The 25,411-nt window shown below is 46.7% G+C and overlaps 1 protein-coding gene across 3 annotated transcripts in view; it reads right to left on the bottom strand.

Moving 5' to 3' along the window:
* Positions 1-25,411, bottom strand: part of ILDR1 (immunoglobulin like domain containing receptor 1) — a 34,098-nt gene that overhangs the window by 3,019 nt on the left and 5,668 nt on the right. The window contains exons 2-7 of one of the 3 annotated variants that reach the window (XM_004578274.3): positions 15,843-16,013; positions 14,620-14,769; positions 10,924-11,043; positions 10,515-10,661; positions 2,826-2,957; positions 1,764-2,614 (exon numbers count right to left, since the gene is read on the bottom strand). In XM_004578274.3, coding sequence (XP_004578331.3) covers positions 1,764-2,614; positions 2,826-2,957; positions 10,515-10,661; positions 10,924-11,043; positions 14,620-14,769; positions 15,843-16,013 — 1,571 coding nt within the window. The remainder of the gene's footprint in view (positions 1-1,763; positions 2,615-2,825; positions 2,958-10,514; positions 10,662-10,923; positions 11,044-14,619; positions 14,770-15,842; positions 16,014-25,411) is intronic. The other 2 variants (XM_058661968.1, XM_058661967.1) reach the window with 2 other exon arrangements.

Genomic DNA, 25,411 nt, shown 5'->3' on the forward strand with positions numbered 1-25,411 from the left:
GACAGCCGCAGCTCCATATCATCTCAATATGCACCATTGCTGGTATGGATTTCAGCTAGCTGAGAAACAGAGGATGCTAGACTATCACTGCCCCTTACAAAGTCCTCTGGGCCTGGCTGGCTTCAGAAGACTCCCAGCAGAACACCTACTTCCCAAATGAAAGGCACCATCTTCCAAGCTGGCAAGCCAGGGCAATTCTTTCAGTATACCTCACCCTGTGGACTCCCTGCACAGCCTGCTGAGGGAACAGCCTTTGATTGCTACAGAAGCCAAAGGATTTGGCCAAATGGAGAAGGGATCTTCACGGGCTGCTTCAAAGGTGGGTCTGGGACATTCAGTAAGGATTTTGAGCAGTGGTGGCAGATCTTGACCAGTACACTGGTGCATTGCTTATGAAACAGTTTTACTGGTCAGGGGAAAGGCTAAGCTTACACCTGCTGCACTGGCACCCCATATGCCAGTTCCTGTCCTGGCTACTCCACTTCCAATCCATCTTCCTGCCAACAGTCTGGGAAAGCAGCAGAAGATGGCTCAAGTTCTTGGGCCCCTGCGCCTATGTGGGAGACCTGTAGGAGACTCTTGGCTTTGTATCAGCCCAGCTCCAGCTTTTCTGGTCAGTTGGAGAATGAACCAGTGGATGGAAACTCTTCCTCTGTCTCTCCCTCATTCTGTAACCCTGCCTTCAAATAAAAATAAATCCTTAAAGAATAAATCAACCTTGGGCCTGGCACAGTGGTCTAGCAGCTAAAGTCCTCGCCCTGAACGCACCGGGATCCCATATGGGCGCCGGTTTTAATCCCCTATGGGTACCAGTTTATGTCCCAGCTCCCTGCTTGTGGCTTGGGAAAGCAGTCGAGGACAACTCAAAGCCTTAGGATCCTGTACCCACATGGGAGACCCAGAAGAGGCTTCGGGCTCCTGGCTTCGGATTGGCACAGGTCCGGCCATTAAAACCTCTTGTGGAATGAATTATCGGATGAAAGACTTTCCTCTCTGTCTCTCCCCCCTCTCTTTATATCCGACTTTCCAATAAAAATAAAATAAAACTTTTTTTAAAAAAAATCAACCTTAAAAAAAACCAATATTTCAGAAGTTTTAATCTTTTAAACAACAAAATAACCCTTTACGCCCTAATCAACTATGTAAAGATAATCAAAATGAAATAATAAGCAACAAAAAAGAATTAAAAACACCAACTGAATGCTAAAGTAAGTGTTCAAGCAGAAATAAATTATGATATAACACAAACTGTAAAACCAAACAAACAAAGACACAAGAGCCGACCCTGTGACACTGTAAGTGAAGCCACTACCTGCAGCGCCCGCATCGTCTATGGGCTCTGGGTCAAGTCCTGGCTGCTCTACTTCTGATCCAGCTCCTTGCTAACGTTTTCATCACCTGGGTGACTCTTTCCAGGGTCATCTCCAAGAGCCTCACCCTCACAGGCACCTCACCAGGGCTTTGCGTGCTGTTCGTCCTGTCGGGCCGCTGTTCTAATTTTGAGTATGGAAATAGGTTACTAAGTAGAGCAAGGCAGCTGGGGCAGGAGACAGGGCCGTGAAGGGCAGGGCTGCCCTCAAGTCCCAGCTCTACTACCCACAAGGCGCCTGATTTCCCCTTTGCCAGAAGCCCTGCTAGCAGCCTCCACTAAGTTCCTTTCTTGCTCACCTGCCCGCTAGGTTAGATGGGGGTGGGGGGCTTGGTCCCACACAGGCAGGAGTCTCGGCCCCCCGCCCGACCCTCAGTGGGATACCCAGACTCACCGAGCGCCTCTCCACACTCCCTCTTTGCCTGCCATTCTTGCCTGGAGTGTCATCCAGTGAGCTGTAGCTGGGCGGCTTCTCCTCCGGCCAGGGTGGGGAGAGCGAGCGACCGCGGCGAGGGCGAGGGCGATGGTGGCTGAGGGTGCCCCAGCTCCGGGGTCGCTCCTTCACCTCCTCTTCTGAGCTCCAGGAGCTGAGGTCGGAAGGCAGGGGAGGGGAGTAGCTGCGGGGCCTGTGTCTCCTGCGCCTTTGGCTGCTCTTGTGCAAGCGACTGGACCTGCGGGGCCGCTCCCGGTCTGGATCCCGGTTCCAGTCCCAACTTCGGTGGCTGTGGAGAGGGGGCCGGCTGGGTCTCCAGTGGGCTTCCCAGGATGACCAGCCATCGCTGAGGCTGTCCCCATCAGACCAGGGTCTGGGGCCTGGGTGCCTTACACTCTGAGGGTAGTCCAGCTCCCTTCTTTGCCTCCCCCAGGGCTTTCGGCTGCGGTACTGGGGCTCCTGGTGGAAATCAGAGTTATGGTGCTGTCTTCCCTCCCCGAGATCCCAGGGTCTAGAGCCAACCGGGCTGAGCCACTGCTGGCGTGAGGAGTCGCTGGCTGCCTGAGAGGATGGCACCTCCCTGATCAGTGGGGGCAGGTGGATGACTCTGCGTTCCACGACTTCGGAGCCCAGTGAGGACAGCAGGCTGCATGGGGGTGCCGGTCCGGCCTTGGTGTCAGGAAGCTGAGGCTGGGCTGGGTGGAAGTTCCGCAGCTCTTTCTCCAGATATTCCAGAATACTGTTGGTGATAGGAGGGTGTGTGGGGGCCTGGGTCATTGGCATCTGTGGGAGGCTGGACCGGAAGGACAAATCTGAACAGAAACACAGAACAGATCATGCAGAATTGCTGGCCCCCAAACGTGGCCCCTGGGACAAAGACATCAACATGCTTGTTGTCAGCTTACTTCTGCTTACTCCGGTTTTCTACCAGGAGGACCGTGTTGGTCATGGAGGTGGCAGCACAGCCCATCATGCTCTTGCCCTCCCCCCTGCCCCCGACCCCAGATCTCCGGCAAGGTTTACCTCGCTGCAGCAGCGGGTGCATTGGGTAAGATGACACCTGAGAGCTCCTGTCCGCCCCCCAGGACAGGGGTTTGTCCATCATCTGAGGACCTAGGGCCCGAGCCTGCTTCAGGTAGCGGTGGCGGGCCAGGACTGCAGGGAAGAAGCACAAATGCAGACCCTCAGCCTAGGGTATGCCCCCACCCCACTTCACTTCTCTCTACCCAGCCCTCCTGCAAGAGGCTAGCTTCTCTCCTCCAAGTCACTTATCCAGGATGAGAATAGGACTGAAAGGAGCAGCAGAATAACCTTCACCCTGGCAAAGTGCTGCAAATAAAGGGCCCGTATGCAAGAGCCTGTGCCGCACGAAGAGCGTTTTGTAAGACCTGACTTCAGGGCCTCAAAACCTTTGCATCATCCTGCATGTTCCCAAGGCCACCAAAATCGCACAGGTAGACACATGGATCCCAGAAGGCAACGATATCTCGTGGCCCAGGCCAACAATGCCAGAGGCCACAGGCTGGAAACAGAAGGTGCTGGTACAAAAGGCTTTGAGGAGGTTGTGAGGCAGAGGTGGGGGCACTCAATGCCAGACAAGCTCAGGGCTGGGTGCTTAGAGCAAGAGAAGAGAGGGTACAGTGCTGAAGCCAATGGACAGAACTACTCCATCAAGAGTGTTTCTAGCAGGTGCTCCAGCCCTGGATAAGAAGGAGGTCACCAAAGGAGGAAGGCAGGGGCATGCAAGAAGCAGAAATGAATTCCAGTGGATCCTTTCTACTCTTCTCGTCACGCTGCATGTTGGGGTTTTCCCTAAGCTGGGGAATCTCTAAAGGGAGTGGGGAGAAGGAAGGAGAAAGGGAAATATCAATTCCTTTCATGGCAAAGAAAATCATATATAACATTAATACAAGGGTCCATGGAAATGTCTCCGCTGTCCCCTAGGTGCAGCCAGTCTAAAGCATACAACCTCCCCCCAAGGGAGTGCAAATTAAAAACAAAAGCATTTATTTGTTTTTGTACATGAATTTCTATTTTGAGGCCCCTGTGGCCAAGCACCACATGACTCCTAAGGTTTCTGGTTATCCATGCATGTAGGAAATGCACTTGCATGGTTAAGCACAGGAAGTACCTGCCGTGGGCAATGAATGACAGGCCCTTGACCCTGCACTCCACACCCTTCTCTCTGCCCCAGGGTCCGTGGCCAACCCTAAGCAGGCTGCCCCCTGGCACAGGAAGGAAGGGACAGAAATCAGGCATTTGGCATCCAGCAAGACAAGGTTAGGGAGCTGGCCAAGGCCAGCAGCAGTGAAGCGACCACCTGTGTGACAGATTGGCAGGACAACAGAAGTGGTTGCAGCAGAGCCCCCAGAATGGTCTTGAGCTCCAGCCAGAAGGAGGGGCATCACAGCCTAGCCTGCAGAGAATCCAAGGCTGATCTCAGCAGCTGCCGCGGCTTCCATACCTTCATGTCAACTGCCAGTCGCCAGCTGCTCTGAAGCCAAATCCACAGGTTCTGCATGCCTGCCCCAGCTCCCCCTGCTGGTCACCACCAACACGCTAGTGATCTGTTTGCCAGTGGCTCCACAGAAGTTACCTCATCCTCTGGGTGGTCTCTTCTAGCGGGGACTCCCATGAGGAAGTTTGGCTCAGTGGCCATGGTCAGAGCTGGCAGAACCAGGGCATCAGCAGGTTCTGTCTGACCCCCAGGCCGACGCTCTGTGCCACATCCGCAGGTCCCACTGACTCCTCTCTTTCTCTGAGGAAGCCACACAGTCCTTCCCAGGGCACCTCCAACTTTGATACAGTTCAATACCATCACCTCCGCAAGCCCAGGTCTTGGAGGGCTGGAGACTGAGGATTCCAACAAGTAGAGAAGCCCCTGCCCCTCTAACTGGACTCTGGCTTCTTCACATGGCACCACAGCCTCAGCTGTCTTATTCCTGTGCCCTGGTAGTTCTTTGGGAAGCTTTAGGGAAGCTTCATTACATAGGGTTAATTATTCAAACAGAATTGCCAGCCCTCACCCTTCAGATTCTGACTCATTTGGTCCAGGGTGGGGCCCAAGAATTTGTATTTCCAAAAAGCTCTCACGTGATGTGCTGTTCCTGGTCTGAGGGGCCACACTTTGAGAATCCATGGTTAGGGGACAGAAAGAAGGAGCTGAAGATCCTACTCTCTATGTGGTCTTTCTTTAGACTTTAAGAGCTATACCATTTCCTAAAGTCATTTGGCTACAAAATACATGGTGAAACTAAAAGTGCAAGTTGGGCATCCTCCTTATTTGCAAACGACCTTTTTTTTTCATTGATAGGATCCCCTGTGAAGATAACTCACTAGCAATCCCCTCCAGATCTCCCATTAGCTTTTCTGTCATTTTTTTCCTGAATTTTCTAGAATGAACCTGAATGTTCCCTTCTTAGCCTTCACAGACACTTCCCCAGGGTCCTTCATTTCCTTGCTTTATTAGAACTGATGACATGGAAGACACACAGCCTCTAAGTTTCTATTTTCAAATTCTGCCCTCAGAAATAGTCCCACAGGATGTCTCAACGATCAGGGATAGCGGCTGCTGCTCTGGGCATCGGACAGACAATATATGTGAGCAGCATGGAAAAAGTCATGATGTTTCCAAAGATGCCCAACACATAATCTCTAAAAGTCAGGGGAGTACAATCTACCTCAGTCATCTGTATGGAGCTTGTTAAAATTACAGATCCCTGGGGCCAGTGTTATGGTGTAGCAGGTTAAAACAGGCTGCCATCTGGGGCTGGGGATGTGGCATCGTGGGTAAGGCCACAGCCTGTGACACTGACATCCTCTATGGGCAAGGGTTTGAGTTCCAGCTGCTCTATTTCCAATCCAACTCCCTACTCCCTGCTAATGGACTGGGAAAAGAAGAAGACGGCCCAAGTGCTTGGGTCCCTGCATCTAGGTGGGAGACCAAGATGAAGTTCCTGGCTTCTAGCTTTAGCTGACACAGCCCTGGTGGTTACGGCCATTTAGGGAGAAATAGATCTTTGTCCCATCTTCAGCAATTGCTTTGGCAATCTCCTTGAGTTCAATGGCATGAACTTGGAGTTGACTGATGGGGATTCTCAACAATATTTGATAAATACGGCAATCAGGGATGGGTCTCTGAGCTTTAGGTGGGACTTCAACCTGAAATCCCAGCATGTACTAGCTGTGTGACATTGAGTTTTTGAACCCAGTCTATGAGCTGGGGATAATAATAGCTACGCCCTCAGATGCTGAGATGAAATAATGTAGTAGATGCAAAATGCCCAGTGTACAGTGGAGACAACAGGTAATGACTCCTGAAGCTACATGTTACTTCTTCCGCCTTAACTCCCATAGGAAGAGATGAAAGCGCAAATGAAGACTGAACCACCAACGACATGTTAGCATTCACTCTGAGCAAAGCCTAAGGGCACATCCTGTGCCTGCAATGACATCTTGTCTGCTTTTAGAGCCTTGCCTGGCCTACAAGCATCACCATCTGGAACTCGTGCCAATTTCACTTGCCCACAACTTGTTACCCTTTCTTGTCAACCCATCATCGCTCTCAGGAACTCATCTTTTTCCTCTTGACTCATGGTCAGTAACTCACTTTCACTTTTTCTGAAAGTACCAATCCCTTGTGACATGTCTGGCCAGTCATTTTGGTGACATCCTCAGGAGTTTCTTAGAATCCCTTCCCCCTGTGAGCTCTTGCCATTTGGACATTAGGGAACCACTATCAGGTGCTTCTGGCCCCAGACAGACAATTGAACTCAAGTAACCCGCCCCACATCCTAATAGGACTTCCTTGATTGACCTTTTTCAACACAAATTCCCTCTTCACAGCAACAGATTCAACACCCTCACTTCTGCCTTCCCCTCCTCATGAACTTTTGGCTGACCACATCTTTCTTGAGGACAAATAGTAACCCTGCATGTAGAGTGAGGAAGGCCCACCTCTAACAAGTTGTGTGTCCTGGTGGGAGAGTCAACTGGCTTTCACATTCCTTAGCTGTGGGGGGAGGGGGAGAGACTGAGCAGAGATGCTCTGTGTGGCTTGTGGCCTGCTGTGGGCTATGCCGACAGGCTCTCTGAGGAGGAGGGCTCAGGCTGAAAGCTGCTTCTCCAGACCTCGCGGGAACTAGAAAGTTGGATTTTGATTGATTCATCTTAATGTTTACTAGTATTAAATGGATTACCAAGGCTTAGTAATATACAACGTTATTTTCATTTTTCTCCTCTCCCATCGTGGAAAGCGGGAGCACGCTGGAAAGGTGGGCCGTGGTTGCAAAAGTTGAAATCACTGATCTCCATCTTGATGTTTCACTTCTGGGTCTAGCACTCTGATTTACCGAAATCACGGCATGCCGTCGTGAACTTGCTCAGCTTCCTCCCTTACACCCTACGGATCCTTAACATTTTAATGACTTCCTTTGACTCTTCAGAGATCAGGCTACCTACTCCTCCCTTTCTGAGGCAAGTCATCACCTCATTTTTTGATGCTTCATTTTACTCACTGCTATTGATCCTGGCTGGTTGCTTATAAATCTGCTTAGGGTTATGCTATGAGTTTTCCTTAAGAACTCCTACTCCTCCAAGTAATTCCTCTTATCACTATACACAGGAGAGTTTGCACTCATGACTCACTTGGCAAGTAATTCCAGCAGCTCCAGTCCAGCGGTCATTGATTGTGAACTGCACATTTGCTCTTGGGAACCACTCTCCCCCAGGATGTCTGATTCTGAGCACAGTTCTGATTTGTGCTATGTTTGTCCCCAGTCTTGCCGGGGTGTGGTACCCCATGCACTAGGAATTCTATGGTGGCATCCTAGTGGATTCTCGTCATCTCATCCTACCGTTATTGCTCCAGGGACAGGGACCTCTCCAGGGTCCTTTTCTGGGAGGTCCCTCACAGCCCCTCTTTAAGGAGCTCACGCTAGCTCGGTCAGTCCCATACAGATTGCCCCACAGAGCTGGGGAAGCTCCTGTTGCGGGCAATACAGATACTTCTAAGCCAGATTAGTGTAGATTCAGCACTGCAGATGGGATGCTGCTGTTACTAACTGTGTGGCTTCTCTTGTAGTTTCCTTGTCTTTTCAACAGGGATTATATCTGCCTTCAAGGGTTTGTTGGCAAGCCTCAGTGAGGAAATATATGCAAAGGGTCTGCACACAGTAGGTGTCTAACAACAGTTAGTTCTCATTTCCTGTAACATGGCAACCTCAGAGTACAACCTGAAACCAGACGCAGATCGCTGACCTTCTTAAGGAGGAGGTTTTGTTTCTAGCTTCATAGGAAATTCCTTTTTAAAAAAGGTGTTCTTTTTTGTTTGTTTTGTTTTCTGTTTTTTTTTTTTTTTTCCCAAATGGACCAAGATGAAAAGAATGGCTTTCTCTGGGCACTCAGATTAGTCAACATTTTCCTGAATTTCCCAAATAGCCTACAATGCAGTCCTTTCCAATAAAACATAAAAGCATTTTCCATTTAAGGCAGCTGATTCTACTCCATGAATTTACTAAGAAAAGATCTTTATTGTAATTTATTTTCTTTTGCTTTTACCATGTATTCTGCAGCCAAATTATTTCGGGAAGTGTTAAAGTTCTGCTCCAAAGGATCGGTTTTAAGTTCAAGCACAGATCATACCCACAGAAAGATCTTCCGCTCGATAACATAAAAGCTCTCAAAGTGTGGTCCCTGAACTGGCAGCATCGCATGATGTGAAAACGTTTCAGAAATGCAAGTTCTTAGGCCCTCACCACCCTAAGCTAACTGAGTCAGAGCCTCCAGAGGTGGGGGCCGGCAATTCTGTTGGAATAAGCCCTCTGTGTTCTTATAAGGCAAGCTTTAGTCTGAGATCTATTACTCCAGCACATTTCCCCTCTGTTCTGTTCTTTTCATGTCACCTCTAAAAAGTGCTGTGTTGTTGTAATAGAATGAGAAACACACACGTGGTCTCCGCCCCTGGTTTCTGGCACACAGCTGCTAACACCTGTAGCATCTCCACGGTGTCCTGGATGTCTCTCTCTTCAGGCCTAATGCATTCACAGACTGCTGCCTGCACCCAGGCAACTTTGGGGCTGGGGGCTGGTCCTTAGGAAGACTAAGTATGAGAAGATCAGACCTTTCAGCCCCACCTTCTAATTTCCTGGGACTGAAGGCTGAGGTGATCACTAAAGACCCATAGCTTTCACTAATGATAGTCATCCCATGAAGCCTCTCAAAAACCTAGGTTCAAGGAGCTGCCTGGTAGCTGAATGTGTGCAGATGTTGAGTGTGGTGCACCCTGGGAAGGCCTCAAGGCTCCAGACTTCTTCCTGCCTACCCTGCCCTGCATGTTGCCTCATTTGGCTGTTCATGGGGGTCTCCTTTAAAATGGCCTTTGTAACAAATGAGTACACTCTAGCAAATTAAACTGAGGAGGCAGTTGTGAGAACTAGAGTAACACAGTTAGTAGGTCAGAACCTACCTGCAATAACCACCTACTAGTGACTGGCATCTGAAGTGGGGACAGTCTGTGGGTCTGGGCCCTCAACCTATGAGATCTAATACTAATTTCAAAGAAAGAGTGTCAGAATTTTTTTAAAGATTTATTTTATTTTTATTTAAAAGACCAAGTTCTAGAGAGGAGAGAGACAGACAGAAAGATGTCTTCCATTTGCTAAGCAATTGGCCTTATTGACTAGAGTTGAGTCAGAAGCTTTCTCCAGGTCTCCCAAATAGGGTGCTCCCACATAGGTGCAAGGACCCAAAGACTTGAGCCATCCTCTCCTTCTTCCCAGGCCATAAGCAGGGAGCTGAACTGGAAATGAGGCAGCTGGGACAGGAACTTGTTCTCAAATGGGATGCTAGTGTTGCAGGCAGAAGTTTAGCTTACTATGCCCTGGCGCTGGCTCCAGATAACATCAGATCTGAGCTAAAATTCAAAGTACTCCATCAGTGCCTATTGGAGAATTGCTTGGTGTGTAGGGCAATCCCCTTTTCCCCCAATAGACACAAACCTGATGTTAACAGCGTTGTATTGAGTGGTTGGTATTATGTCACAGTGGGTAAAGTCACTGCCTGCCACACCAATAACCCATGTGATCACTAGTTCATGTCCCAGATGTTCAATTTATGATCTAGCTCCTTGCTAACACACCTGGAAAAATCATTGGAAGATGGCTCAAGTGATTGGACTCCTGCACTCATGTGGGAAAACTAGAAGCTCCTGGCTTTGCTTCAGTATGACCCAGACCTAGTTGTTGTGGCCATTTGGGGAATGAACCATGGATGGAAGATCTCTCTCTCTCTCTTTTTCTGTAACTCTGTCTCCCAAGTAAATAATTTTTTTTTATATTGAGTGGCTCCTGAGTGCAGCATAAAATTATTCATCTGTTTGTAAACAAGCGGTGTTCTCATTACTTCAACAAAACCAGTCCCTAAGCACTACAGACCCAAGTCAGGTCAGTAATCAAAGAGCAAAGCATGGGTCTATCAGCACTATTAAGCAAACAGCAGCAACAGGTGGAGCTATCTGAAGGAGCCTTTAAGCAACCTTGAAGGTAGACAGGCAGAAGTCCTTACATCTGCTACCTTCTATGTGGCTCTATAGTGTCTCCACTATCATTTTCAGGACCTAGGCAAACCTGGAAGGAGAACCTGGAAAACCATGCCCTTGGCATTGGAAGTCAATCTGCTTGGGACTTAGGGCCCTAATACCACCCTCTCTCTTACCTTCCTCAGGGCAGCAGCAGCGAGTGGGACAACAGGGGCAACGGATATAGCAGCAGCAATACTGAGGGCAGCACTGGCACCAGCACACACCAATCAGCATCAGGAGGAGGATGGCACCCAGGATGATGAAGATCACAGTCAGCCAGTCTGTAGGGGGAGAATCCAGGCATGGGCAAGCTGAAGAAGAACAGGGAACGCATCCAGTTCTTACATTCTAGAGGTCTAGTACATAGCTCTTGACCTACAGGTTAATGTCAGGCAATATACAAGCAAAAAAAAATAATGAACTTTGAGGAGGGAACTTCAGCAGTTCACGATCCGATGTTGTGGGGTTTTTTGTTATTGTTTTTGCCCTGTGACCATGTTATGGCAGTGGGGTGACCAAATGGAAGATTCCAGCAGCACTTACGCAGGACAATGAGCTTCACCTCCTTATCTGGGTCTCCTGATGTGTCTCCTGGAGCCTCAATGGTGCAATAATACACTCCGTGGTCCCACCACATCACTTCATTAATCACAAGGTCAGCTCCTACAGAATGGAGAAAGAAAGTACCAGTGATTCCCGATTCCAGGTTACCACAAGCCCCCAGCATTACTCATCTACATCCCGAGAAAGCTCCTTTTCCTCTTTATCCAACAGTACAATTATGGCAGAATGGACAATTTATTGAGTTCCACTTGGTACTCTAAAATTTTTTGCTTCATTTAATTGCTACCACAATCTTACACATGGGTAAGATGGAAATTCTAGCTGACTCCCAGAGCACTTTGGGTGTCAAACACACTTCTCCCACGGTCACAGAACTTCTCACCATACAGGTAGCCATCTGTCCAAAGTCATTGTTTCCCACTTTCTTTTAGGACAGACAAATAACTCAGTTATAACCACTAGAACGTAAGAAGTGTCACATAACGGTCCCAAAGATCTCCCTCTCTCCCTCCTTCCTTCCCTCCTTCCTTCCTTCCTTAATTTCTTAAAGCTTCTCTGCTTTTGATCCCTTTCCCTGTTAATGTTCCCAAAAAAGCAGTGGAAGATGGGCCAAGTACTTGGGTCCTTGTCATCCATGTGGAAATCCTGGCTTCAGCTGGGCCCAATGCCAGCCATTGCAGCCATTTGAGGATTCAACTAGTAAATGGAAGATTCTTCTCCCTGCCTCTGTCTGTCTTTTTCTCTGTCAGTTTGCCTTTCAATAAATAAATGGATCTTTTTAAAAAAAAGATTCATATACATAAAACTTGAAAAAAGATAGTAATGGTTAACACACGTGTTCAAACATAGCAGGTCTGACAAATGCTCCATGAAGAGCTTTTGAGGGCCTATGTTATGCCTGGCAGTGTGGGGAATCTTAAGAGGAAGGGGATCGTCTGTCCGGGGTGAGGTGTAAACTCAGTCAGAGGCTGCAGCACAGCCCCGGTCTCCAGGCCATGACACAGTGCATTCCGGGGGACATCTTCAAATTCCTAAAGAGCTGAGCATTATATACTTGCTCCTAACTCGTCGACGGTTTCATCAGCAATTTTTTCTTTTGTGCTTGCCAAGATATATTTATGAAGAAAATGAAACAAAAATGCAAGGTCACATGACACGAGAGCTAACTCTGACTTCTCTTTCTATGTCAATCTCTGTGCTATTTTCCTTCTCGCAATTTTCCAAACCCACTATGTTTTCTAGAAACAAATTTACTCCAGACTTGGAAGAATGAGGACAGTGCCTAGGAAGAAGATTCTCCTTAAAGCTTGATGTAAGCTGTAAGCTGACCCAATTTTTATTGGTGACATAAAGAATATTTTGGGGTTGCCAGAGTTATAAGGGTATTCAGATATGTTCATGTTTTAAATGATGCAGGGAAGGCTCTCACACGGCCATCTCAAATGATACAAACACAGGTATAAAAGTGTCAGAGAACAGGGCTTCTGAATGTAGAAACATTAACCAATGTGAAACACTGTCTTCCTGTAAGAGTGAGTTGGGGCAGGATTTGACCCAATGCTGTTGGACATGGAGGTAGTGGAAGGTACAACTCAAAAATTAAAGAAAAGAGTACACAGAAGACTTATCTCTCAAGAGGAGAATATTTAACTAAAGTGTACCTGTAATGCCAGCAACCCATATACGTACCGATTTGAGTACCAGTTGCTCCACTTCCCATCTACCTCCTTGATAACACACCTGAAAAAGCAGCAAGAAGATGATCCAAGTGCTTGGGTGTTGCCACCCATGTGAGGGACCTGGAAGAAGCTCCTGGCTCCTGACTTCAGACCAACCCAGCTCCAGCCACTGCAGACATTTGGGGAGTGAACCAGCAGATAGAAGATCATGTCTTTCTCTCCCTCTGCAACACTCTGCCTTTCAAATAAATATATAATTTTTTACAATTTATTTTATTTTTATTGGAAACTCAGATATACAGAGAGGAGGGGAGACAGAGAGGAAGATCTTTTGTCTGCTGATTCACTTACCAAGCAGCCGCAACAACTGGAGCTGCACTGATTCAAAGGCAGAAGCCCGGAGCCTCTTCTGGGTCTCCCAAGGCTTTGGGCCATCCTCGACTGCTTTCCCAGGCCACAAGCAGGGAGCTGAAGGGAAGTGGAGCCGCCGGGATTAGAACTGGCGCCCACATGGGATCCAGGCGCGTTCAAGGCGAGGACTTTAGTCACTAGGCCACGCCACTGGGCCCTGATTAGTCATTTCTAAGGCCAAGCACTTCAAGGGTTGGCTCGGGGAATCAGAGGCTGAGTATAAACAAGTCAGATCTAAGTATTACAGACCAAACTGGGTGTCATTGTTAAAGTGGCTCCCTTTCATTGATCTGCCTTTTTTTTTTGAAAAAAATTTTCATTTATTTGAAAGGCAGAGTTACAAAAAGAGAACAGGAGAGACAGAGACAAAGAACGAGAGGGAGAGAGCTCTCTCATCTGTTGGCTCATTCTGCTGTAACAACCAGAGTTGGGCCAATCTATAACCAGGAGCCAGGATTGTCTTCTGGGTTTCTCAAGTGGGAGCGAAGGCCCAAGCACTTGGAACATTTTCTGCTGCTTTTTTTCCATTGCATTAAAAGGGAGCTGCATCAGAAGTACAACAGCAGGGACTCAAACTGGCACCCACATGGAATGCTAGCATTGCAATGGCAGCTTAACCACTATGCCACAGTGCTGGCCCCACAACAATCCACCCTGCATCATATCGTAGCTATGGGAACACAACCTATAAATCCACTATGTAAAACTTACTAAAAGGGGCTCTGAATCCTGGGCCAATAACCCAGCACAGCAATCCTGGATTACAAGATAGGAACAGGAGGAGCTAACCCCTGCATTCCAAAGTGTAGGGGGCTAGCATTCACTCCACATTCACTGTTCCCTAAAGGATTGTCACATATCATCTCACTTCGTCCTCTTAATTCTCCATGACATGGGTATTTTAGCAATTCTCATTGTATAGAAATTTTTCATCTGCAAGTGCATAGACCCACACTTGAATCCGGCTGCCAAGCCAGAGCTCTCACCATCACCATGCGCAAAGAATAGATGTGCATCAGACACAGGTCCTACATGTGATGGGGAGGCAGATAACACAACCTTCATATTTCAGATGCAGAAACAAAAGCCAGAGAAAATAACTGACTTGCCTCTGGTACCCCAGCCAGCGAGTGGAAGGACAGATGTACTGGCCTCTCGCTCGACACTTCTTATTGGTCTTTCCTCTATTAAAGGAGGATAATGGCCTCGTGGTGGCTATCCACTCAGAAACCACTGTTTCTTTCTAGATGGACATCAGATGTGGCCACAGGGGAATTGGTGGTTTAAGGAGGTCCTGAGTGCAAACTTGATGGAAAGGATAAAAGGAACTAGATGCATACTTTAGTCTCAATCTTGAGAAAACAAAGGAAACCAGACCTTGCCATCTCTTAAGCTGAAGCTGGAGGACACCCTCGGATCCCAAGACCAACTTCCAGGGTCTCACATGCTGTGTGATCTGGCACTTTTCTCAAAATAATGGCACTGGCCGAGCAGAGTTCAGGCAGGCAAACAGCAGAGATAAAGTGGGAAACCCCTGCTGACTCAGCCCAGCATAGCTTCTTCCCCTCCCCTCCCGCGCACTCACGGTTCTGGATGGTGATCTTGCGTTGCCGGTAATCCACCCCCAGCACGGGCTCATTCTGCCCTCGCCGTTGTGCCACAATGCGAACTTCCCGTTGGTTGTCATTGCAGTCGTTTGATGGGTCCTGGCCCAGAGACAAGGCTGCCTGGTATGCTGAGGAGAGGTGGACACACTAGTTACCTGAACTTTCTGATTCTGCAGCTCCAGGGTTGAATCTGAGATTCTGATATCTGAAAAGCTCCCTGCTATGAGCCAGGTGACTCTAGACCAACAGCCCGTTATTTCCAAGTTGGAGCTGCCTCCCCTGTCTCATCCCAGCTTCCCTTGCCTCAGGTTCTGGAGTTCTCCCACTAGTGGCCAAAGCCTGCTACCTTCTTCTCTGTTCCTTTCCCACTACCCCAGGGATTTTAACAGAAACAAACCCAAAACAAAGCCTCAATTTATAGAGGAGTCTGTTAGAGGCAGCGTGAGGCTCAGGGGCTCAGTCAGTTTTGTGGTTCTACTCCAATCATACTGAGATAGTGGCCCCAGGGCAAAAATGAGTGATGTTGGTGCCTCCCTCCTTATTTGGCCTCATCTCAGGAAACTCACTTCCTTCCTTCAAGCCAGCCATCTACCTCTATGCTCCAAATTTCTAAAAGATGAATTGTCCTGGGCTAATGGTGGATTCTAGGTCACATTGCTCATGGAGAGAGGACAAAAGTGAACAGGGGGTGTTGGGGTAGGAGCTGTGGTTCCAAGCAGTGGGCTGGCATGAGTGGGACAGTTATTGTGGCATGGAAAGACAGGCTAAACCTAGGAGGAGGTACACATGGGTTGCGTGGGGACAGCGAGGCACTCCAGCCACTGCGGGTGTTCAGGCAGCAGAGGGCTGACCCATCAGCTAGGAAGGTTGGCTGCAAAAGGGAAGGCGGCAGAGGGCAGGCAGTTTTCTTCACTAGGGACCACTAAGAAGGCAGGACTTGATTTGGGCTGCCTTGAGCCTTTTTAGAACAAGTTATGAACAAAAGTATACCATGACCTTGAATATAAACTTCCAACCAGTGCTTTTATCAGCCTAAGCCTGGTTTGCCTGTCCATAAAATGAGATGACCACTTCAGGTGGTCTTGGAGTCTTCTTCTGAACCTAAGCTTCAGTGAGCCTAAAGAGTTCCTATACTGTAACCACTAAAGTTTCCCAGAAGACCCTGGGACCCAGCAAGAAGGGGATGGGGATGGGCACTCACAGGCAGAGTAGTAGTCGAAGATAGGATCCTTGCAGAAGGACTTGAAACGCCAAGTCACCACCACGTCCTGGAGCTGGGCAGAGGTGGTGTAGTCGCACTTCAGGACAATGGAGGCAAATAGAGTGACGTAGCGCTCGGTGTGCTGCACAGTCACCAGCAAGGACAGACACCCTGTAACCAAGCACAGGAGAACGTGCTGAAGGGGACTCACTTCTGGCTGTGAAGTAACAGAGCCAAACATGCTGCTTGCCCTCCTGCCTAGGGTGTTAAGCAGACTAGGCAGGAAGCAGGTGTAAAAGGCTCTCAGCACCCTGGGGCAGGCATGCAGAAAGACCAAAGAACTGCTCGCTCCCCAGAATCTGTAGTACTCAAACAGTGATGACACCTTCAACAACAGAATGACTGTATGAAAATAAGGCTGTATTTGTAATGGAGTGAACCTGTTTCCCATGTCCCTTCTACCCTGCACATGGTTTCCTGCTTCCTCAAAGATAAAGTTCAAACTCTATTCCCAGCTGATGAGGCCCACTGAGCTACCTTCTGTCCTTGTGTGCTGCCTCTTGTCATGCCCCACTCCAGTGTTTAGCCATCCTGAAAACACTTCAATCCTTCCCACATCAGGATCCTTCTCTACTCCTCACCATGTGGCTCCCCCAGCCCAGTGCACTAGTCCGTATCACCCACCATCACTCTCTTTCCCTCCCCAGGTGAATCATTTTGTATCCCATAGGTGGTCTGCTGAGCCCTTGCCTTCCTCACCCCTCCCAACCCAATGTCAAGTCTGGGGTGGGGCCTCCAGTTTTCTCAAAGCACCTTGCACCAGTCATAAGCAGCACATTTCTCACTGCATGCCGAGGGCTTGTTCACTACAGGCTCTGGAAAGATACCACAAGTTGATCTCTAACTTAATTTTCCAAACTGTATGTCAAGAAGGAGTTGAAGGAGTTGAGAGTTGTTATCACTTTGTAGAAGTCCCTCTAACTACTCTCCAAGCCAATGGGCAATGCCCAAAGCTCTAGGTGTACACTGATGAGAAAGCAGGGGGCATAGAAATGTCAGCTGAAGCTTTGGTAGGGTCAGGGATCTATACCTAAATGGCACCTTAGAACATTCCTGGGTTAGTATGTCTTACAGGCCAAGTTGAAGGGAGTCCTCTTGTGGAGACATGGAGCTCAGGCAGTAGTCCTCAGAGTTGTAATGCTTGTGACAGTCCAGATTGTTGTGCCCTACTCCAAGGGTTTCTGATTCAGCAGGACTTGGGGGTAGCCCAGAGGCTTACATTCCTCAAGCATGTTTAGGAGGTGCTGATGTTCTTCCTCTGAGGAACCGTGCTTGGAGAACCACTGGTGAAGACTAGATAAAACCAACAGGCTTTGGACTCAGGTACAATGGGTTCAATGGGACAGGCTATGGGTTCTCTCAGAGCTTCTGGTTCCTTGGCTATGACTGGAGCTAGGTGGCACAGCTTACTTGCAGCTTTGCTTTTCACCACTTCAGTGACCCATGGTTAATCACAGCCTGAAAACAGTCATTGGAAAATTCCAAATAGCAGCAATTAATAAGCTTTAAACTGCATGACATTCTGAGTAGCATAACATCTTACATTAAAAAACCCAAAAATATCGTATGCTGCCCTGCCTTGTTCCAAGTGGAATTGTGACTCCTCTCTTGAGCAGTGTAACCATGCTCCATATATACTGGAGATACACACACACACACACACACAATATGCATATATCCATATATATATATATATATATCCATATACACATATACTGGATATATGTATATTGTGTGTGTATGTGTTTGTGTGTGTATATATATCTTTCCGGGAAAATGTAACATGTAGGCTTTGGTACTACTCAAGGTTTCAGGCATTCACTGGCAGGGAGACAAGGTAGCCTTGATAGAAAGTTACCCCCTACAGACAAGAGGGAACCTACTGTGGTAACCTCATCAGATCCTTGCAAGAATGCAATGCAATCATCCACTGTAGAGTTTGACAGGGTCCATGGCACCTAACTGCATTGTAAATGTTAGTGTCGGGTCCTCTTTCCTCTTTTTCCACATTAACAGATCAAGGAGAAAGAGGTTCAAGCTGAGGTGTTCTCCAACATAGCTCTTGGGTAGTCACTTTTTATTGACTGAGTCATCCCTTCGTGGAACAGCTCAGCAGGTCGATCTTAATGGCTAGAACCATGTGATTCTGGATCTTTCCTCACCTTCCATTGGAGACTCCCCCAGCCCTCCATATAACTGTACTCTGAAGCTTCTAATAGGCCTCTACACCGCTTATCTCATTTCCACGGAGAGAGAATGGAATGCTGCCCAGGAAGGGCTGTGGTTCCCCCCTGCCCCCAACAACCCAGTTTGTCTCCAGCATTGGGCTGTGTCAGACACACTGGAGAAGTGTTCTATGCAGGGTGGTGGGGGGGGCTGAGAAGACTTCACAGACGGTAGAGACTCAAGTAAGGTAAGGACAGCACATGAGATACAGGAAGAGGGCAGGAGGAATTTTTCTTTCCCAGGAGAGGAGCAAGCTCTTGGCCAGGGAGGCAGCTACCTGAGGACCTGGAGGAAAACAGGGTAGCTGGCTTTGCTGGCTTTGTGGGTGACAGGGAGGTAAGTAAGGTGGGTGTGGTAGGGGTGGGGTGGAGTCTAAATGGCAATCCCATGTTTACTTCTAGTTCATGGCTAATTGTTGGAGCCTTCACTGAAAAAGAGTAATAGTGTGGAGGGTAAAACCAAATCCACAGGGTTGGCACCATGGCATAGCACGCTAAGTCTCCTCCTGTGGTGCTGGTATCCCATATGGGCACCAATTCTAGGACTGGCTGTTCTACTCCCGATCCAGCTCTCTGCTAATGTGCTTGGGAAAGCAATGGAAGATTCCAAGTGTCCAAGTGGGTGGGCTTCTGCACTCACGTGGGAGATCCAGAAGAAACTTATGCTTCCTGCCTTCAGATGGGCCCAGCTTGGGCCACTGCAATCATTTGGGGTATGAACCAGTGGATGGGAGATCTCTGTCTCTTCTCTTTCTGTTGTAACTCTATCTTTCAAATTCTAATAAAAATTTTTTTCAGAGAAAAAGAAATAACAAACCAGATGCAAGACCTGATTTGCCCCTAGAGTTAATACAGTTAACACCTGGGCCTCCCTAAGAGGCCGTTGAACTTGACTGGACAAGTGGGATGCTGGACCCTGTATGGTGTGAGCTTGTAATTAGGGAATCCCAACAGAACTTGAGCTGTGGTTATGCATCAAGGTGAAGGAATTCACCATGGGGGAAGGGTTTGGGGTGAAGGGGGGAGAATCCCAGTACCTATGAAATTGTGTCATGTAATACAATGTAATTAATGAATAAATGAATAGGAAAAAAATATACAGTTAACACCTCAACATGAACTTCTACTCTAAGAGCTTTTCAAGGACATTCAGGTCCAGATAAACCAAATAACCATTCAATCCAAGACCCAGGCAGACAGCCCACCACTCTCTTCCCAAAGGAAATTCTGCTTCCCCTATTACTGACCAAGAGAGAAAGGGCCCTGTGCACTGTGAACATACCAGAGGCCCACACATAACCAGTCATAAGTTGCTCATGATCATGAACCACAGGATTCACTGTCTTCAACCCATCAGTGGCCATCTGGCTCTTTGCTCTGTGCTTTGCAAATCAATTTCTTCCTCTCTTGAGGTGTCGGTGATGGATTTGGTGTGTGCCAGATAGGCAGACTCGGTTGTTGGGAGGGGTGGTGCTCTGTGGCAATTCCTCCTACCAGTTTCAGGGGATATCCTAGAATATGACCAGTGTCTCAAGCCTAAAATGGATTACTCACAATCTGACTTTTCATTCCAGTTCTTCCTCCCTCACCACCACTTTGCTTTTTCCCAGAACTGACCTCAAATAGACCTTATAGCTTTCATCCACCACACAACTAAACACCAGAAGCAGCTACAGGTGAGGAATTTTTTTTTTGGACAATGAATGGAATATCACTGCACACACTGACTTATTTTGCTAACTAATCCTGCAGTTTGGAATAGAGAGGAAACACTGATTGGTGGTGACCTTCACAGAATCTTAGGCTCATATAACACTTTGCAGCTATCTTCCTTTACCCCCAAAATGTGACCTTGACAGGAAAAAAGTTAGGTCTGCTTCAGGTACAACAAACCAAAATGTGAGGCCTGGAAAAAGCAGGGGATGTGTATGTGATCATTCATGTTCTAAGAGGCTCAGAGCTAAGAGTCTGTCAATGAGCAGTGCTCTTGCCAGTCTGTTTGGTTGTTCTTACTGAGAGTTTGCAATTGATTGCTCTTAGGGACATGATATGTGAGCCAGAGTTCAAACCTGGGCAGCAGGCCTGGCACAGTAGCCTAACAGCTAAAGTCCTTGCCTTGCATGCGCTGGGATCCCATATGGGTGCCAGTTCATGTCCTGGTGGCCCCACTTCCCATCCAGCTCCCTGCCTGTGGCCTGGGAAAGTAGTCAAGAATGGTCCAAAGCCTGGGACCCTGCACCCACATGGGACACCCAGAAGAGGCTCCTGGCTTTGGATTGGCTCAGCTCCTACCATCGCAGAGACTTAGGGAGTGAATTACCAGATGGAAAATCTTTCTCTGTGTCTCTCCTCTTCCCTGTATATCTGACTTTCCAATGAAAAATAAAATAAATTTTAAAAAGAAAGCTGGGCAGCAATCTATTCTGATACATTACTAGGAACCTCCATGGTCTTTAGTCAATGGTAATTTGACATAAATAGCACTCTATTCAAAGACTCAACATTTACTTGTATAGAGATGGAGCATTGGGTTTGGTTGAGGGAGGAAGGGAAAGGGAATCTGGCCAGAGACAGAAGGTGCTCTGGGGTAGCTTTGAAAATTGCTGAATCTGACACCGTTAAGGAGGGAAATGGAGATAAGTGATTATCTCCATGGTCAAGTTCACTTAGCTTCTCTTAGCTGAATGCCCTTATTATGAACCTACCACAAAAGGGTGACAAGACTCACCCTTACCAATGTCAGCACAGGCTTTGCTGCCTGGGCCCTCTTTTATCCTTTCTTCTCTTTCACCCCTTACATGAATTTCACAGTTTAAGATATGCTGGGTTCCCACATGCCTGCCTGCAGACCTCAGTGCCCTCCAGGGATCTGCCAAGCACACAGCATCTTACAGAGCTCTGATGACATATCTTATACCTTCAGCTTTACCACCACCTGCCCCTGTCACACCCATCCTGGGAGAGTGGGGAAGTCTCAGGATAAGAGGTGCCCAGTGACTGGGTAGATCATCTCAGTTGTTGCCAGACCTCAGCATCTATGGCGCAATATGTGATAGGCATTCTTTGTCTCTAGTTCCCATAAATTCCCTAGAGTGCATATCAGCCCTCTCAACAATGTGGACGAAAGTTCTGAAAAGATAGGACCCTGTGCAGTAACCTAGCGACTAAAGTCCTCGTCTTGCATATGCCAGGATCCCATATGGGTGCTGGTTCTAATCCCAGAGGCACTGCTTCCCATCCAGCTTCTTGCTTGTGGCCTGGGAAAGCAGCTGAGGATGACCCAAACCCTTGGGACCCTGCACCCACATGGGACACCCAGAAGAGGTTCCTGGCTCCTGGCTTCAGATTGGTTCAGCTCCGGCCATCGCAGCCACTTGGGAAAGTGAATCATCAGATGTTTCTCCTCCTCTCTGTATATCTGACATTCCAATTAAAAGAAGAGAGAAAAGAAAAAAGAAAGTTCTGAGAAGTTAAATCCAGCCCCAGGCACCCAACATCACCATGCATAGTAAGTATTAGAGTCAGGATTTAGGACTGAAGTCTTGTTGATACCAAAAACTCAATTTCACCTATGCAAGGCGAGCTTGATCTTCCCAAGGAGAAGTCAGGCACTAGATTCTCACAAAGCAGAATTTTTCCCATATTGGGAGGGAGAGAAAGGAAACAGAAAGATACCCGAGCTCAAAGGCGACGTTCTCTCATCTTCCTTTTATTGAGCCTTCCTTCCCTCTGTAGTACTAAGTGCTCTGAGCACGCACAGCACTAGGCAGGTGTAATTTTTAAATTTCCTTCTCCCTAATTCATTGGCACCTGTTGTCCTTTTTCATTTTCTCTTGAAACGTATAGTCCAACCTCCTGAGTTCAGACACCAGCCCAAGACCTAGTAGTTTGGACCCAGTCCAAACTATAGTTTTTCTTTCCATGCAAAATTGGCACGATGACAAAACTTACCTCTTAAGTTAGCAGTGAGAATAATAAATGTTCCGCACTTAGTGAACAGGCTCACACATGGGAGACATTAGCTATCATTGCAATCATTCCTATTTCTCTTGCCTAGGGAAGGGTTGAGATCAACTGAGACCAAGACTTAAACAAAACATTCTCAAATAAAACAAATGCAATAATCTCATTTTCTCTTTGCAAAATGAGGTAGTGGGTTGAAAGCTTTGCAGTTTTGTATCCTGGCAAACCCACTCCCAGTTTGTCTTCTCTATGAAAGAGGAAGGCAGGGGAGATCTGTCACTTAAGGGTAGAAGCAAAACTTTGGATGAGTTTTTAGAACTCATGGGAACGAGGGACAGGAAAGGGGACTCTCTGTTTCCCGCCCTGAGGTACTTTCCAAGGCAGCAGTGCTGTGCCAATGGGGACTGCCGTCCTAACTAGAGTTAGAAGGGACACACGGGGGGAACGTAGAATGTACTGATAACCAAAGCCATCTATTCTAAATTCATGACCATATTGGTATATCCTTTTATTCAGTATGTCTTTTTTGTATATTTAAAAAGAAAATTAGGAATTGTGTTTATATGGGTTTTCCTTTCCTTTCCACAGAAAGGCCATGCTTGGAAGCAGGTAGTAAGCAGGAAGGTAGAGTATGGTCTTGGCTGCTGAAGGGCAGTCGTATGGAGTTGATGCTGTCTTCCATTCCCGAGTGTTTTTCATATACATACCCTCCACACTTCCATTCAATGGGTTAGCAAAAAGTGCACAGGTTCAATCATATCAGAGTTTATGTCCTAAGCAACCTATCTCTCTGTATATTTGCCATCAGTGCTTGTTAACTTTTCTGAGATAACAGTGCAAATATGAAAGGAGTGAATTGGGGACTGGAAGCAAGTCATGGACAAGAGGTAACGGATATAGAGTTGGGAGCAAACAGGCTGGGAAGCATGGGTTGGGAGTCAAGTCCAGATACTGCCCTAGTATCCTGAATGATCCTGAGCATATGCCTTGTCCAAGGAGGAGCTCTTACTTACTAAGCACTTGCTATGTTGTGAGATACGGCATTGCACATTTTATTATCTGTTCTCCCATTTAAATGTTGTAAAAAAAATACCATAGGAGATAAACTTATTTCCTTTCCATCCATGAGGATAATCCTTATAGAGATTAGGTGCCTGGGTTACGCCCAGTAAATTAGTAGGATTAAATTAGAACTCAACCATTCCAAAACCTCCTCTGGTTTCCATTATCTGATCCCATTTTGGGGGGAAGGCATAAGTTTGCTAAATAGTTGAGAAGTAACCCTTGGAGGAATATTCACAAGTTGAAGAGATATTCACAATAAAAAAAAAATTTGTGTAGAAAATTCTTTCTCCATTTTTGATTGCTAGTATAAAAATAAATAATAGATAATGTGCTTTAAGCAATAAAGTAAAACTTCATTCTTGCTCATTATGTATTCCAATCTTCAGTGGTACCACTATTGAGAACTTCACAACATTTTCTATGCTGTTCTTTTAAAAATCATATTATACATATTAACTTGCATCTTTGTTTTTTCCTCAAATAAAATATCATTATACTTTGTCAGTGCATACTGGCTTTATTTTTTCAGTGGCTGCATGAAAATTCATTTCATGGATGAACCACAGCTTATACACACATCTTCATAATGAATGGGAAGTTCACTTCTGATTTTTCACTATTACAAAAAAGAAACAAAAGATGGTATAGATTTCTTAAATGGACATCTTAGTATACATTTCTCTTCAGACATACTCCCGTTCCAGTTATATATATTTCTCAAAGTGGGTTTACTGGATCAGAGGGAATAAGCCTTTTATTTTTCAATAGATAAATTAGGAAAGAAATTTGTATTTCCATCTACAGCAAGTGACAGTCCCATGCTTCACCACAACCCTTCCAAAAGGGGAAAATACCTTTAATTTTTTTTTTTTTTGTAAACTATGAGGTAAAAAAAAGAGCCACTCAGGTGGTTTAAACTTGACATTTCTTGGGTTGCTAGTGGCAGAGGGCAAGACCTAGCTGCAGGGCAGATGGTTGGGGTTTCCCAAAGTCACTCACCCAGGTTAGTGACTCATGTCTCCACTACTAATCTCAGAGCACATGCAAATCTGGGTTCACCAAAATGCACACAGTCATTCAATTATTGAGAACCTACTTTGAACTAGACACTATCCCGGAGGATAGGCGCACAGCTGCAAAGAATACAAGGTCCCATAATGCTTGGAATGAGAGTCAATAATCAACAAAAATACAGATACAGTATTCCCTAAAGTGGCTCAAAAATGCCAGGACTTTCAGCATGAAAACCTTCTACTGTACAAAAAGGGACTGGAGAGATACAAGAATCCAAATGCTTCTGATGGCTCCTCTTGATTGTTTCAAATCTTAAATCTCACCCCACATTTGAAATTATCATCCTTCCACTCAAAGCTGGTCCTCTCTCCCCTGCTTACCATCTCAGTGAATACGCAAAATGAAAATCTTGTAATCGGCCTTGATTATCTATGTATCACTTCCCATATGTAACCTCTCATCACATTGGGTTTATTTATCTCCTAAGGATTTCTGGAATCTCTTCACATCTTCTTTTTCATCCCAGTACACACTGCCTTCACCCTCAGCCTACACACGGCAACAGCCTAACCAGGACATGCACACACACCCTCTCGTCCCCTTCTATATGGCTCCATTTTAAATAGTCTAACCCTTCAATAAGTAACTGGTTAAATTAAATCATTTGTAGTATGCCTAGACAAAACACAAGGAAGAAAGATTTACATTTAGAAAAGAAGGGGCACAATAAAAACATGCCCTGATTAGTGGATGCAAGGCTACCTAGGTTAATGAGTTCAGAAATCAGTGAGGCTTGAATGTCAAACAAAGAGCTACAACCAACTCTTATAAGCTATGGGGCCTATTGGAGGTTCCTAAATAGAAAAAGTGCTGTGGGAAAGATTAACCACAGCAAGTTAATATCATTTGGGGAGAGAGTGATTGAAAGTAGACAAATAGGTATTAAGTAGACCCAGGGGCAAGGAAATGGTTAAGGATGTAAAGGTAGGCTAGTTCAAACACTATCACCTAGAACAGAAAAGGTCAGATTCTGGGACCCAGTAGAGATTTCTGTGATGATCTGGGTATGGGAAATGGAGAAAGTATTAAAATTGCAACCATTTGATGCAATCTCAGTCTAAGATTTGTAAAATGGAAGACTAGAAATAAGTGTAGACAGAATAGACATTACCAGAATCTTCATAACCCTTAGCACAATAATTTAATTTCCTCCACCCCAAGGATTTTGAAAGCTGAAAGAAA

Source organism: Ochotona princeps, chromosome 3, assembly GCF_030435755.1.
Source record: "Ochotona princeps isolate mOchPri1 chromosome 3, mOchPri1.hap1, whole genome shotgun sequence".
In the NCBI taxonomy this organism is placed as follows: Eukaryota; Metazoa; Chordata; class Mammalia; order Lagomorpha; family Ochotonidae; genus Ochotona; species Ochotona princeps.